Source organism: Gossypium raimondii, chromosome 3, assembly GCF_025698545.1.
Source record: "Gossypium raimondii isolate GPD5lz chromosome 3, ASM2569854v1, whole genome shotgun sequence".
Lineage (NCBI taxonomy): Eukaryota > Viridiplantae > Streptophyta > Magnoliopsida > Malvales > Malvaceae > Gossypium > Gossypium raimondii.
In genome coordinates, this window is record NC_068567.1 from 53,691,484 (window position 1) to 53,707,190 (window position 15,707).

Below are 15,707 nucleotides of genomic sequence, written 5' to 3' on the forward strand. Positions count from 1 at the left end.
TGTTTTAATTATTTTTTCAATTCATGTTGTGTTCTAAATTCTCTTATATTTTTTCATAATAAATTAATTTAGAGAATAATTTAACTATACCCGGAGCAAATTATAATTAGAGTAAAATCAAAGGATAAATAATGGGGTTTGGTTGGTCGGTGCACATTTGTTTATCAAAGAGAATCTGAGCAGCCCAGGCAAGTTGTAAATAAAAAAAGGGAGGGGTTTATTTGATCAAAAAGACCTCGTGAACCAAGCAATTAAAAGTTGCAACCTCCAACAACAATTTTAATTATCTACTTGCTCAAATCTAACACTAAATCACGGCGATTTCAATTAAAAGTTAGCAAATAAACAATGGGGATTTTGCAGGGTCTGTGAGAGAGCAATGTAAATCTGATGCCTGACCTCACCTGTTGAATAATGTAACAGAGAGCAATGGAGACAAACTTATTATTCTACTTAAAAGTTAATTGCACGTGTGGGTCTGGTCTGGTCTGGTCAGGTAAAAAAAACCAAGTGTTTGGTAGCTGATTATTATAAAGAAGGTTAATAAGGGATTAATTAATGTGTGGTGTATTAATAAATTATTGGAAGATGGGGAGGTTGGGAAAGTAGGTGTACTCGTATATTATGTTGCATAGGATACCCTGAGTTTGTCTTTATGGTAGAAACCAAGCGAAGCCAGAAGTGAGAAGAGTTGCAGTGATAAAGTAAAAATTATTCAATTTTGGGGGAGTGAATAATGCTCAAGGGAGGAGGTGATGGCATATCAAATGCAGAAAGTGGCTGACTTCAATACTACCGACACAGTGGGTAAGAAAATGGTGTGGCCCGAGGCTCTGCCTTGGTTGGCTAGTGGTTCAATGTGTGGGGGCATCCCCTACCATATGATTCTCCTGCTCCGCTCCCACCACTTGGTCTTTGGGGGATGGAAGACACGAGAGTGAAAGACCAAAGACTTTTGATTCGTGAGTCTTATGAATAATAAAAAAGTTGATAAAGAATAAACGGATAATTTTGTTTAGCATTTTTCAAATTTCAGCTAGCCCGTGAACGCGGGCGACTTCCTTTCTACTTCTGCCGTTTCATGGTTTTCACATGGTTTCTTCACGGTATGTGTTGGATCGAAGGATATAAAGTTTGCCTTCAAATTTCAAATGTAAATGCTTCTTACGTGGGATAATGCAGCAGTGATGAGGACTAAGATAGGGCCACCAAACTTCAGTGCTGCCCAGCAATGCTTTGATGATCATCCCTAACTAAGTTAGCAATGGTGGAAATGGATAATAAAAAAGGCACACATCAATCCATTAATCAATCACCAGATGGGTCATATCCTCCGCAGTGTGGTCCAAAGCAGGTGGCAGGCAAAACTAGGAGGAACCCAACCCGAGACATTTCAGCCTAAGTTATCAACAAAAATATATAGAATGAACACTCAACCGCCATTTGGATCGATAAATGCTAGCATTTAAGCTCCTCTGCATTTCAAGAAATGAATATCCAGGTATTGCTGTGAGCAAAACACCAAACAATTTAATCATAGGAGTGTAAAACCATGGGCGGGTTAACCCACAATTTAAATGGAGCAATTCTGCCCGTAATTTTTAGGGAAAATAATAAGTATTCCGTACAAATACAAGTGCTAAGTCATATTTGTAACTTGGAAGAGCTGGTTACCCTCTTTTGGTTCTTTATTCTTCTTTCTTCCAAGGTTGAGGGTGGTAAAACTAAAGAAAAGAATGAAGACGTTCCAACAAAGTCCCAATTTATGGAAGTATAGCTCTTACTTCTTTCCTATCTGCTCCAAATGACTGCAGTTAAAAGAATAAATAAAATCCTGTTAGAATCGTCACAAAACGGAAAGAACAGTTGCCATAGTTCTAACTGTACGAGGGAACATCCAATTACTTATGTATAAACAGAATATGCATTGGGTTTGTCAATGTCATTTAGTCCAGTGAAGTTTTCTCATCTATAGGTACTATTAATAGATGTCCTAAAGTCAATCAGCTTGGCTAAGCATATTCAATAAATACAAACCTATCACTTTTACTTTTATCTTCATGTTAGTGACATACATGACTGACAATCATGTATTAATAATGTAAGATCAAGCCATGAAACACAATAGCCTTGAAATCTCTTTTCAAAACCACAAATCCAGTTTTGAATTCAACTGCCGATATGAACTTGTTCAGGCAATGCTTTGTGCAGCCAGAAAGTATGTTTTACTTTTAGCACTCCAAGAATAGATGTAATATGCCCCTTCCTTGGCGCTTTCCTTCTTTTTGGAATAGTAGACGGCTTCCCTACAAGTGCTTTTTGATACTGGCGTAGCCTCTCTCGAGGTTTTAGTTCATTTCCATAGGTTGCATCCCTAGTCGGTCTTGCAGAAGGGGAGTTTCCATCCAGCTTGTATACGAGTGCTAAAGGCATCTAGTTCCTGTGGTAAACCCATGTCGCTCCAGTCTTACGCCGAAAAAAAGTCTTAAGGCAAGCAAGAAAGGAAAGCCAATCTCTTTACCTTTTAGGAGATCAAGCGGGCAAGGGCAAGCTAGCATATTCCAATAAATTACCCGCCCTATTTCCTCCTGTACATTCACTACTATGATTTTGATGGTAGACCTGATTAATGGAATGCGTTTTAATCAAGTTAAAACTCCCCTAAGTGGACGGACAAGGTAGTCCATGAATGATGTGAGTTTTAACCAGCTTAAAACTCTTCATCACTCGACTCACCTCATCATCCAGAGTATTAATTCGAACACTAAGTAGGATTGCCACATTCAATGCCTTGAGCAATAGAGCATTTTACTCTTAGGATGTGTTTGATAAATCATTGAAAATGAAAATTTCAACATTTAATTTTTTAATTATTTTCAACAAAAAAGTGTGAAATATGATAAGTAGATAGTACTTATCACTTAATATGAAAAATATCAAGTTGATTTTGTTTTTCAAAATTTTATTTTTAAAATAAAATATTTCTTCATTTTATTAAAATATTTTTCATCTTTTAACTTTTATCCAAAACTATTCGAAATAAAATAAATAATACAATATCAGTAAGATTAAAATTATGAAATAATAAATTTTCAAAAATCATGATTTATTCAGTATTTCATTTTGACTAATTCAGTGCTTATAAAATTTAGTACTAAAAATTTAGTACTTAATTTTTCAGCATCCAGCTGAGTCGGACATAATCTCCTGAAGATCTAGTTGCACTCAACCAACTCAGACTTCGAACATATTCAAAGCAAGTTTGAGAACAAAAATATTTGTCAAAACTCACACACACACCATGATAGCCAACCTCTTTCATGATTTCTCAATTTCTTTGAGAACACTCCCCAAAAAGTTTTCAAGTGAGTCACATTAAAAGAAATAAGAGAGTTTTCCTTAGCCTTTTGAATTTGATTCCATCCATTACAAAGGCTCCACCAATTGTTTGTGTGGACCATTACAGGCAACACGCTTGGTATGCTCATAAGCTTGGAGAAAACTCAAGATGACTAATGTCTGCCAGGATTCATGCAGGGATTGGTATGCTTAAGATTACAATATCTTAAGTAGGTTGGGACTTGGGACATTGTTTTCACATGATTGAAAATTTTGTATGATGATGGCCACACATATATCTCAACCTAAAGTAAGAAGATTTAAGCAATTCCTATGTATTTACCTTTAACTACTATTTAACGGAAGCTCATCTACATTAGATAAATTATTGTTGATGGCCACACATATATATCTCAAGCTAAAGTAAGAAGATTTAAGCAATTCCTATGTATTGACCTTTAACTAGTATTTAATGTAAGCTCATCTACATTAGATAAATTATTGTTTATAATATTTTGATATTTGAACATGAGGCCAAAACCCAATTCCCTTTCAGACACAAGTACACAAAGAACATTAATACCTTGATTAAGCAACAAAAGTATCTTAATTTTTAAGTCATGGTTCCTACCTATGATATTCAACTTTATTGTCAAAGCACCAAGGATCATTGATGGATAGCTAAACAAACTTAATCATAGAAGTCAAAACTGAAAGGGATCAACATAACATTTTTCCCACCGACATAGAAGCCTACTAGCTTTCATCAGGTAATTTCTTGCCCATTTTTCAAGGACAACTTGGTAAGAATGAAGAATGGGCTAACAAATAGATTAGTTTGGATTAACAAAATTTTCAAAATAGATACCTGATGAGGTGTTTTAGCAAATCTCTACGTTTGAAGGATAACAATCTTATCCGATAGCAATGTTACTTGATGGTGACATTTAACAAATAGGACAAGTAAGGTACATTTGCAAAGAAGGTGACAAACAAAGAACATGCATTAGGTAAATATTTCATACCTCAACACCCAAACCTTTTGCGTACACATTTGTGAAGAGCTCAGAAGATTCAGGCAGTGGATTTTCCTGGAATCAAAAAAAGAGAGGAACAAAACCCAATGTTGTAAACGTTCTTTCCATATATGCTGACAACTAGACAAAATTTCTAAATAATAATATAATTAAAAAATAAATACAGATAAACTTCAATACAATCATTTAAAATGAGAATCACAAAATTAAAATGAAGTCAGCAAAAAATGTACTACCTTAGCTTGAGCAATTGCGTCATCTACCTCTTTTCTTATTTCCTTCTCAATGTCCTGACAATTTTTTCCAAATACTTTCATATATCTATCACCATAAATAAGTCTAACGATATTTCCATGCTGATAGCTTCATAAATGAACTTAGTTAAAAGTACCTTCAACTCTTTCTCAGTAGCTAGGTCATGAGACAATATCAGCTTCCTAATTCTTTCAACCGGATCACGCTCCTAGAAACATCACATCTAGAAGTCAGTTTTGGATTAACTTGATCAAAATACAACATGAAATATCTAACATCTAACAAATGAATCCCTGAAAAGGCAACGTGATTGAAAATCAACCTGTCTAACACCAGTAATCTCATCACGGGTTCGATAGGTGCTTCCAGGATCAGACATGGAATGACCATGATACCTATAAGTGTCCATTTCAAGAATCTGCATATAGGCACAACAAACTAACATAATTTATTATGCAATAAAATATAGAAAATGGTATGAGGTTTCGCAAAGGCAATAGCACCATATAAATATTTCTCATCAACTAATTAGATAAATTGCAAATCTAAATCCTTCCATCAATCCCAACCCAATTATCATGACTTATAAAGACCACGAAATTAGGATTCATATATAATTAGGCACTTGTAGAATGAAGTTTCCACAACTTTAAACTCATGTCATAATATATGTCATTATAATATATATTATGATGATGATTATGATGACATATAAGACACAAAAACACAGGCATATAAAATTGTGTCTTCACTCAAGCAAGCATTTATTTTTGTACCTCGCAGTTGAAGCAATACAAGGATTCTCGCACATAGACTGCACTTTCGCTTTATATGTGGCAATGAAAAGTGAAAAAGAATACAGCTTTAGCCTCATATTACTATTATCTAGGCCATTAGATTGTCACTGTAAACATCTTTTCATCAAATATAAGCATAAAAGCAAACTTATCAGCTACCCAGTAATTACCATATATCCTTAGGGCATGATCAGCACAACTATCAATACCAAGCAACTGATATTGGAGATTCACAAATCCCTTAAAGCTTTTGTAACATAAATAGATGCTCATCGTTTCTATAAAAGTTAGGAAGTTATGATTACCCTGGCTGGACTACAAATTTTCAGAAGATTTCTGAAGCATCTTTAAAGCCATGAAAATTTCTCTACTTTTCTTTTGTGTGGGTTTTTTTTGGGGAGGGGGAGGGGTGTTGGAGAGAGAGGGGAAGGGATAAATTTCTCAAGCAAATGGTTCCAATGTTATTCTGGAAAAGCTCTATCCTTAACAATGCATCTGAAGCAGTATTCCTCTAGAACCAGATATAATCAAAATGAGGGTAAAAAGTAGATGATTCTTCGAAATTTCAAGGCCACAGTTGAGATCAGTAAGTTAAAGGAGCTTTAGAATTTTCCTCTAAGCCTATATAGGTGGGATTTGTACACTGCTAAAATAGAAAGCTTATACTTTTGTACGTCTAAAGATAAAAATTTAAGTGGATAATATGCTTTTAGGTTGGAGAGCCTAGCTCCATATAAAATTCAAGACTCAAAGCTTTACTGAGCTTCATTTTTATGCTTGAGCTCTGCTCACAAAAGTTACCTGAGCAGCTAGAGGTCAGCTTGATAGCCTCAACTAGGCTTAGTGATTTTCCTCGCTTCAAACAACAATACTTAGAACTTCAGCTAATATATGAATCCAAGATTTTCAAAATTAAAATCTGAAACTATGAACCTAAGTAAAGCTATGAAAAGACAGCTCACAACACAAAAGATAATAAAAGAATTATTAATATAATACAGAAAAAAAGGAATTCAACAATGGCCTAAAATGAATAATTCCCCAAAGATCCACATCAACTAATAATGCAGCAGCAACAATATAAATAAATATATAATCAATTAATTTAAGCTAACAGTAAAATTATATAGCACATAATGGATGAAAGAATAAATCAAAATGAAAGTTAAAAATGAAAAATAGAGCTGTATTTATGCAACTTGAATTGCATTAATATCACAATGCAGCAATAGATTCAAGAAAGTGAATGATTTCATAGCCATATATTCAAGAAAGGAAAAGATTACATAGGAAACAAAATTGTCATACTTTGGATTTGAGAAGAAAGGTCTTATATGTGCCCAACTGCAAGGTAAAGGGCTTGAATCCCACGTAGGAAAGCAAGGGGTTTCTTTGTGGGGCTTATATGGATCTAGGCTTTCCAACCTCAACAGCTAGCTTTCGAGGTGTGGTTCTCCAAAGGTCCATATCAATGCCGGCCATCATGCCTCTTAGTTGCAATCATGTAGGACAAGTGGTGATGTCAGTATTGCTATGTTTGCACGAGACTAGATAGTTTAAAGCCATACGGCATAATGTGTGTGGTGATGACGGTATTTTAGTGCTCGCCGAAAGCTAGAAAAAAAAACTAGCACAAAGCCAACCCATGGCTCAAATTGTGACGTTGATATTGCAATGTTCACTCAAAGCTAGATTAAGCTAAAGCAAAGCTAACCCCCACGGGCACTGGGATTATGAAGCATGGTGAACTGATATGCATCCAATTGCAAGGTAAGGGACTTGGATCCCACATAGGAAAGTATGAGATTTCCTTGAGGGGTTTTTATGGACCTAGACTCTCTAACGGTCTAACCTCAACAGCTAGCTTTTAGGGGTTTATATGAACCTTTGAAGAACCACACCCCAAAAGCTAACTAATGAGGTTGGAGAGCCTAGGTCCATATAAACCTCATAAGGAAATCCCATAATTTCCCAAGTGGGTTCCAAGTCTCATTCCTTGCAATTGGGCACATATGCAATTAAGAAAGATCCATAGGAGAACTCAATTTTGGAGTTTGAAAGAGGCAATAAATGCAGAGAATAATCATTAGAATTGTATTTTTTTGAAAGATTGTCTCTTTTACTTGGAGAGTTGGGCTTTATGTGTATAGGTTGTAACATTGTAAATACCAAAACTTAACTAAGTATTTTTGTTATTTACTTAGATATATATATATATATATATATATATATTAAAGAAATGAAAGGCTCGAGTAAGTTTACAATATTCTCAATCAGGTACTAAATGGCTTAAACTAGGCTTGACAATAAATGAATAAAATTATGCACAAAGTCAAGTCAATAGCCAACTCGCTTACACCTCTAATGTAAAGCCAAAAAGTTTTAACAGCTACAAAATAAAAAATATTCCAACTTCCTAATACAACTTATCAGCTTCAAAAGAGACTTCAGGTAATGATTCGACCATTGAGAGAAATGAAATAACAAATAATATATCACCTAATCCACTTTTCAAATCTCACCAAGTATATTCTAATAAGTAGCCAAAAATGATCATATTCTTCAATAGTTCAATTGCCATTTCATCTAATATTTCACCAAGTCACTTATTTAAATATCTAAATAACTAAACAAATAGAAAGTTGCTTGTTTCACTTTACCTTATGCTATCCAAATTACTACATATGTATATACACAAACACACACATATAAGCGTCATCTCCTCATCAGCTCCCCTCTAAAGAATCCATACATGCTAATATTGTTAAAATGGGGCAGAATCAAACTGCTAGAAAAACAGCAGCAAAACACTCAGGCCCATCCCAAAGGTAACAAGTGTTTTGCATAGTCTAGTCCATTATATGCAAATCTCTTGTATTTTAGTACTCCTGCAATCTAGTCTCAAGGAGTGACCTTCCAATCTTAAGGCTTTGGATGCAATACAACCCTTTTTATTGCATAATATATCAAGATAAAATATCACACTACAAAATTTATAGATCTATGTCTTCAGTACCACAAGCATAAAACAGTTTGAAACAAGCACAATATTCCAACAAAGTGTTGTATCCTGTCGCTTGCAGCTCAAATGTTGTAAATCAAATATTGATTAATCAGAAAAAGTTCAAAATGAAGCATGTATCTCTCAGTCATAGTGTAGAAGAGAAACAATATCATATTCTATGAGTCTACTAACTGTAGAGGTGACTAGTAGAATTAGCTTACAAGGTTAAGCATGTAATTATGGAGTTTGTTCAAGCATGATCAATCATGTAGCAGGGGATTTGATTCTCTAACAGCTTTAGGCATAAGGAAGATAATACAATTTACACAAACACTAAAATGAGTGATGAAGAAAGCCAAAGTTTTCTCAAGTTGATGTGGTAGATTCACACCTTTAAATAAGGAAGTATTCGTATGTGGAAAATGGCCAGAAAATGAGCACAATAAAATATTATTAAAAAGAAAAAAAAATGAAAAATAGGTAATAGCAGGATGAATAAACTTACAATTGGTCCATTCTTCAAAGCATGTTCTTTGGCAAACGTGCAAGCTTGCTTCACAGCAAAAGCATCCATTCCATCCACCTAGAAGATATGAAACACATAACAAATGAATTGAAGTTAAAAAGTACATCAATGTCTACAGTATGGAGAAAAGGAATTTAAGCATGCATTATCCTAAGACAAGTTTTGTCAAAAAAAAAAAATTACGCTTCTTAAGCCGAACAGAAAGGTTGTTGCTTTAAAGTTCTGCTAGAAGGCATTCTTTTTGCATCAATGCCTTACATCTTAGAAGAAAACAAACTTAAATATTAAGAACCGATAGTATAAGCAGGAAAAATCCCTTCAGATTCTGCTTTTCTGAAACTTCATTCAAACGTTTAGTTTCTAATATAAAAAGATAAGAGAACAAAACAACAATATAAAACCTGCAGAAGAAGCATCTCACATGGCCCAAAATCACAACTATCACAGTTTTTTACCATCCACTGTCACTCTTACGACATCTACTGGTCATAGTCACTTCGACATCACATACATCTAAATCCTCATTTACTTAATAATCATAATAACAATACTAAAGAACCAACAAATTATAACCACTATTTATCTCTCAGCCAACCAAGTCTCACCTTCAAACCAGGAGCATAATCCCCACGTTTGTAGTAAGCAGGACTCTTTGCGGCTCTCCACTCAGCCGTCCCCATACCATCTGTTACATCAAATAAATAAAGTCCACAAAAATTTAATAGACCAATAAAATTTCATTCCAATTCAAATTGCTCACAATGATTATTCTCGCAGACCAAAATTGCAGGCAGATCCCAAAGTGCAGAGATGTTCAAAGCCTCAAACAACTGCCCTTGATTAGCAGCCCCATCACCATATAAAGCAAAGGTGACCGCTTCATCTTTAGAATACTTTTGGGCAAACGCCAAGCCACATCCTAAAGGAACCTGGGCTCCGACAATCCCGTGACCGCCATAGAAATTTGAATCCTTCTTGTAAAAATGCATCGAACCTCCTTTGCCCCTAGAACATCCAGCCTGGCGTCCCATCAGCTCGGCGAAAACTTCCAGCAGGGTCCCACCGCGAGAGACGAACGTGCAGTGGTCACGATAGGCGGTTATGATACAGTCCTTTTTAGTTATGGCAGCTTCCATGCCGACGGCGACAGCTTCTTGACCGTCGTACAAGTGGCAGAAACCGCGGATGAGCTTGGCCTTGTAGAGTGAATCGGCAGCGATCTCCATCCGACGCATCAGCGCCATGTCCCGGAAGAAGGTGAAGAGCTCCTTGGCATTGGTCTGGACGGAGCGTGAGGGGGTGTCGCACTGGTGAGAGGTGAAAGGAACGGAGGTCTCCACAGTTATGGGAGTGGTGTCGGTGGAGATCGGGCGGCGGAGGGAGATGGCAGAGCAGAGGGGTTTCAGAAGATCAGCGGAGCGTGAAGAAGAAGAGGCGAGCCGCGATAGAGCCATGCCCACCGTCGTATTAAGAGATGGCGGTTGATCGGATCTAAAGAGAGAGCGAAGGAAAAGGAAAGCGAATAAGAGAGTCTAGTATGTTTGGTTGAGAGGAATTAAATATTGAGTGTTGTAGGGGGAGATTTTAATCCTAATATAATAATCCTTAAATATATCTAATCAATCAATTGGGTCGCTTTTAATGTATGGAATAGATTGGCCAGCAAAAGGAAAAACCATACATACCTTAGATGATGTTGACTTGTTGTTGCAATTTGTTTCGGTAAAGGAATTGGTGCGGCACTGCACACGGGGTTGGTGGCTTGGCGGCCTGCTCAATTCTTTATTCTCGTTACCTAACACTCTAATAGATTGCCTATTTTATTATTCGCTGCCTAAATTAGACCACACACTCCCATAGCAACATATATTTCTTGATTCTAACTCAACAATTAATACTAGTTTTTATACATAATTGGAATTAATGACTAATTAATTATTTAAACTCAATCAATTTAAGGAATAACAATTAATACTAGTTTTTATACATAATTGGAATTAATGACTAATTAATTATTTATTGTTACGAATCTCTTACTTAATGGATATCTATCATGATCAAGATAAAGTTTTGATGTACTTTAAATTATAATAGTTATTAGAATTAGATTTCTACTTCTTTTATACTTTTTATGCCTATAAATAGAGACTCTGATGAAACATTGTAATCACCTCTTTGATTAATAAAGTACATTATCTATTGCTTTCAAATTTTCTTTATTCTCTCCATCTTTCTTTATTTTATAACACGTTATCAGCACGATGATTCTCTATTTTTTCAAAATATTTCAAAGTCGTCCCACAAATCAAATTTATTTTCACCTTAAACTTCCACCCTCACAACCTCATCTTCAGGATGTTGAAAGATTCAATCTCAGAATAGATGCTTGTGATAATAGTCAAGGTGATAACGATGATGTTAAAGATCTTTAGATATATTTTACTATATTTTATTTATTATATCATGTTTATTATAATTGGAGAATAATCATGACAACATGAAGGAATAAATTTTGATTTAAAATATACGCATGTTTGCGATGGTGATTATGGAATAAAAAAATCAATAGAGGCTACCTTACCAGATTTGTTACATTCTCTGAAGTGAATGCAAACATAAAGAACATAAAAAATATAATTATGGACCACTAAAAGTGGGAACATAGTAATAAATAAGAGAACAATAAGAGTTCTCAAGATAACTCTTCAAAGGGTAAAGAATTTATGTTATCAATGTAATGTGAAATATTATTGGTCACATATGTGACGTATGCCCAAATATTTTGTTTCATTAATATTCTTTGAGGAAGGATATGAAAATGTAGTAGTGAATTCTATCATTACGGATAGAAAATATTTGTATTATTTGATATTGAAACAAACAAATATTATTCTAATATTTGATAGTACAAAATTAGTTGAAAGCTCCGGAAGAGCTAATATATCAATATTTAAAAGCACAAAATTTGTGATGGTTAATGCATTACTTTTAAAAGATATTTGTAATGAATCTCATATTGAGATTGTGAATGAGGAAAATATTATATTTCATATAAATAAAAAAGGATTGAGTTATTAATTTATATTTATTTTATAATATTTGTGATCTTCTTTTATCATCATCCCCATTAAAGGGTTGAAAGCAAAATATTTGATGTGAAAGATTTACTTATGACTAATATAATATTATAATTCTATCTAAAACTTATTATGGTTGAATGCACCTAAAGTTACAAGATTTTTAAAAACTGTGAGTATAACTCTACAGTATTCATAATATGTTCTCAATTAAAATTACGTGGTAAAATATTACTGATGAGAACTTGCAAGAGAGAAAACTTATGTAGGAAAAGTCATTGGTTATGTACTTGTTGTGCACCTGGAAAATAAGATCTACTCTCAAAGTTTGATATTAATAGATTTTTGGGCATTTGAAGATTTTGGCATATTCCCTGAAGTGAATACTGCATATAATTATTTGGAAATTATATTTATTGACTTAGTGGCATTATAGACTTCACATTGATTTAGACATTTCCAATAGTAAATGTCACAATAGTACTTATATGTGGATACATATTAAAAGGAATGGTAATAAAATTATCAATTAGTTACAATTCAGTACAATTGAAACACATGTTAAAGTAAACCAGAAGTTTACTAATACAAATGCATTTACTACTTGGCGTGACCAGTTATACCATCCTGGATCATACATGATGCGAAAATTAATTGAGAATTCATATGGACATTCATTAAAGAACCAGAAGATTATTTAATTTAAATAATTCTCATTTGTTATTTGTTCTCAATGAAAATTGATTATTAGAAACTCACTAGCTAAAATTGAGATTTAATGTCTTGCATTTCTGAAATGAATATGGGTCCATTCATCCACATGTGGATGGTTTTGATATTATATGATTTTGGTAAATGCATCTACAAAATAATCACATGCGTTATCAACTCACAACCTGTCGTTTGCGAGATTGCTTGTTTAAATGATTAATTTTAGATTATGCAATTAAAACAATTCATCTTGCTAATGTTGGTAAGTTTACATCCCAAGTTTTCAATGATTATTGCATGCCAATTAGGATAAAAGTTGAACATCCTGTAGCTTATGTTCACACACAAAATGATTTAGCTGAATTGTTTATCAAATGCCTCCAACTAATAGCTAAATCATTACTTATGAAAACAAAAACTTTCTATTTTAGCATAAGATTGTATTGATTTACATGTTATACGCATCAAACCAATAAATTATAAATATTCCCCATTACAATTGATTTTTGGTCAAGAGCCAAATATTTCCCATCTTACAATTTTTGGATGTGCGATATATGTTCCAACTGCTCCACCACAACACACAAAGATGGGTCATAATAAGAGATTGAGAATGTATATTTATATGAGTCTCCTTATAATATTTTTGAACTATTAATTAGATATTTAGTTATGACATGAGTTGTTAGTTTTCCTAACATTAGGGGGAAAGAATAAAAAACTGGATTAATAAAATAATTGAAATGAATTATCAATGTCTAAGATCCTTATACAAAGCAATGTGAACCAGAAGTTCAACAGATAATTCATTTTACAAATCAACTGCCAAATTTATTAAATCTCACATACCAGCTAAAAATGCTCTGATACAAATTGATGCCCTAATAGGGCAAAGTGTTAGTGCAAAAGAAAGTAAACCATGCCTGAAGTGTGGAAGACCGGTCAGCTCCAAAGATAAAAATCCTCGTAAGAAAAAGGAGCAAACATTCAAGATGGTCATATAGTGGATGCGAGGGTTCCTGAAGAGACCCATGACATAACTAATTATAAAACTCAAGAAGAGATTCAGGTACCTAAAATTGAAAATGAAAATGATGAAAATAAAGATATCTCGATAAGTTATGTCAATACGAGAAAAAGATAGAACCAAAAAAAATGTAGTTATCGACAACAATTTTGCTTATAATGTTGCTATTGAAATAACAAAAGAAAATGAGGATCCTGAGCCTAAATCTACTAAGGATTGTAAAAATAGAAAAGATTGGCCAAAATAAAAAGATGCAATTCAAGCAGAATTGAATTCACTGTCTAAACGTGAAGTTTTTGGACCTGTAGTCCAAACACCTAAAGGTGTAAAGCTGGTAGGATATAAATGGGTGTTTGTGCGAAACAAATGAAATTGATGAAGTCGTAAGTTATAAAGCTCAACTTGTAGTACAAGAATTTTCGCAAAAGCCTGACATTGATTATGAAAAGACATATTCTCCTTTGGTGGATGTAATCAGGTTTAGATATCTTATTAGTCTGGCAGTACGCAAAAAACTTGACATGTATCTAATGGATGTTGTTACATCCTATTTATATCGTACACTTGATAGTGAAATTTATATGAAAATCCCTAAAGGATTTAAAACCCCAAAAGGATATAGAGTTTCTTGAGAAAATTACTCGATCGGATTAAAGAAAAGTTTATATAGATTAAAACAATCTGGATGTATGTGGTACAACCGTCTTAGTGAATGCTTGTTAAAAGAAGGTTACAAAAAACGATCTAATTTGTCCATGTGTCTTTATTAAAAGGTTTAGATATGATTTTGTGATAATTGTTATTTATGTTAATGATCTAAATATTATTGGAACTACTGAAGAGCTTTAAAATACAATAAATTGTTTAAAGAAATAATTTGAGATGAAAGATCTTGGAAAAACAAAGTTTTATATTGGCTTACAAATCAAGTATCTAAAAGATGAAATTCATTTTCATTAATCAACTTGTTTGGAAAAGATATTATAGAAATTTTACATGGATAAAGCAACCAATTAAGTACTCTGATGGTTGTGCGATCGTTAGATGTGAATAAAGATCAATTTTGTCCTTGTAAGAATGATAAAGAATTTCTTGGTCCTAAAGTACCATATCTAAGTGTCATATGGGCATTAATGTATCTTGCAAATAACATAAGACCTGATATAACTTTTGTTGTAAACTTGTTAGCAAGATTTAGTTCTTCTCCAACATGTAGACATTGGAATGGAATTAAACATATATTTAGATATTTCAGAGGGACCATTGATATGATGTTATTTTATTCAAATGATTCAAAATCTCTATTAGTTGGCTATGTTGATGTTGGATACTTATCAGATCCACATAAAGGTCAGTCTCAAACAAGATATTTATTTACATGTGGGGGTACTACCATATCATGGTGTTCGACAAAGAAAATATTAATTGCTGCTTCTTCAAATCATACAGAAATAATTGCAATGCATAAGGCAAGTCGAGCGTGTATTTGGCTAAGGTTATTGACATAACATATCCAGAAGATATGTAATTTGTCTTTATAGGAAAAGATGTCAACTATCTTATATGAAGATAATGCAACATATATAGCTCAATTAAAGGGTGGTTACATCAAAGGTGATAGAACGAAACATATTTCACCAAAATTATTCTTCACCCATGATCTTGAGAAAAGATGTGATATAAATATTCAACAAATTTGTTCTAGTGATAATTTAGCACATCTTTTTACTAAGGCATTGTCAACTTTAACATTTGAAGGACTACCACACAAGATTGGAATGCGTCAACTCAAAGATGTAATGTAATGTTGCCATTAGGGGGAGTCTAAAACAAGTTGTACTCTTTTCCTTTAACCAAGGTTTTGTCCAATTGGGTTTTCCTGGTAAAGGTTTTTAATGAGGCAGCTTGTAATAGAAAATTGTGTACTTGTTTTC

At 33.6% G+C, this 15,707-nt stretch overlaps 1 protein-coding gene across 1 annotated transcript; it reads right to left on the minus strand.

The window, feature by feature from the left end:
* Positions 1-1,442: 1,442 nt before the first annotated feature.
* On the minus strand, positions 1,443-10,540 carry LOC105794709 (pyruvate dehydrogenase E1 component subunit alpha-1, mitochondrial). Its single transcript, XM_012624005.2, has 8 exons — positions 9,719-10,540; positions 9,564-9,643; positions 8,938-9,015; positions 4,954-5,049; positions 4,768-4,839; positions 4,613-4,666; positions 4,365-4,430; positions 1,443-1,808 (listed from the first exon to the last, which is right to left on the minus strand). Exons 1-8 carry the CDS (start codon positions 10,410-10,412, stop codon positions 1,764-1,766), a joined length of 1,185 nt encoding a protein of 394 aa, XP_012479459.1. The 5' UTR covers positions 10,413-10,540; the 3' UTR covers positions 1,443-1,763.
* Between the last annotated feature and the right edge of the window lie 5,167 nt (positions 10,541-15,707).

Bases quoted from the DNA above. Each gene is read 5' to 3' on its own strand.
- LOC105794709 (XM_012624005.2), bottom strand. From the start codon at position 10,412: ATGGCTCTATCGCGGCTCGCCTCTTCTTCTTCACGCTCCGCTGATCTT. The intron at 4,667-4,767 runs GTACTTTTAACT...AAAAATTGTCAG, and splicing joins CTACTGAGAAAGAGTTGAAG to GACATTGAGAAGGAAATAAG. The intron at 4,431-4,612 runs GTAGTACATTTT...TTTTGATTCCAG, and splicing joins ACGCAATTGCTCAAGCTAAG to GAAAATCCACTGCCTGAATC.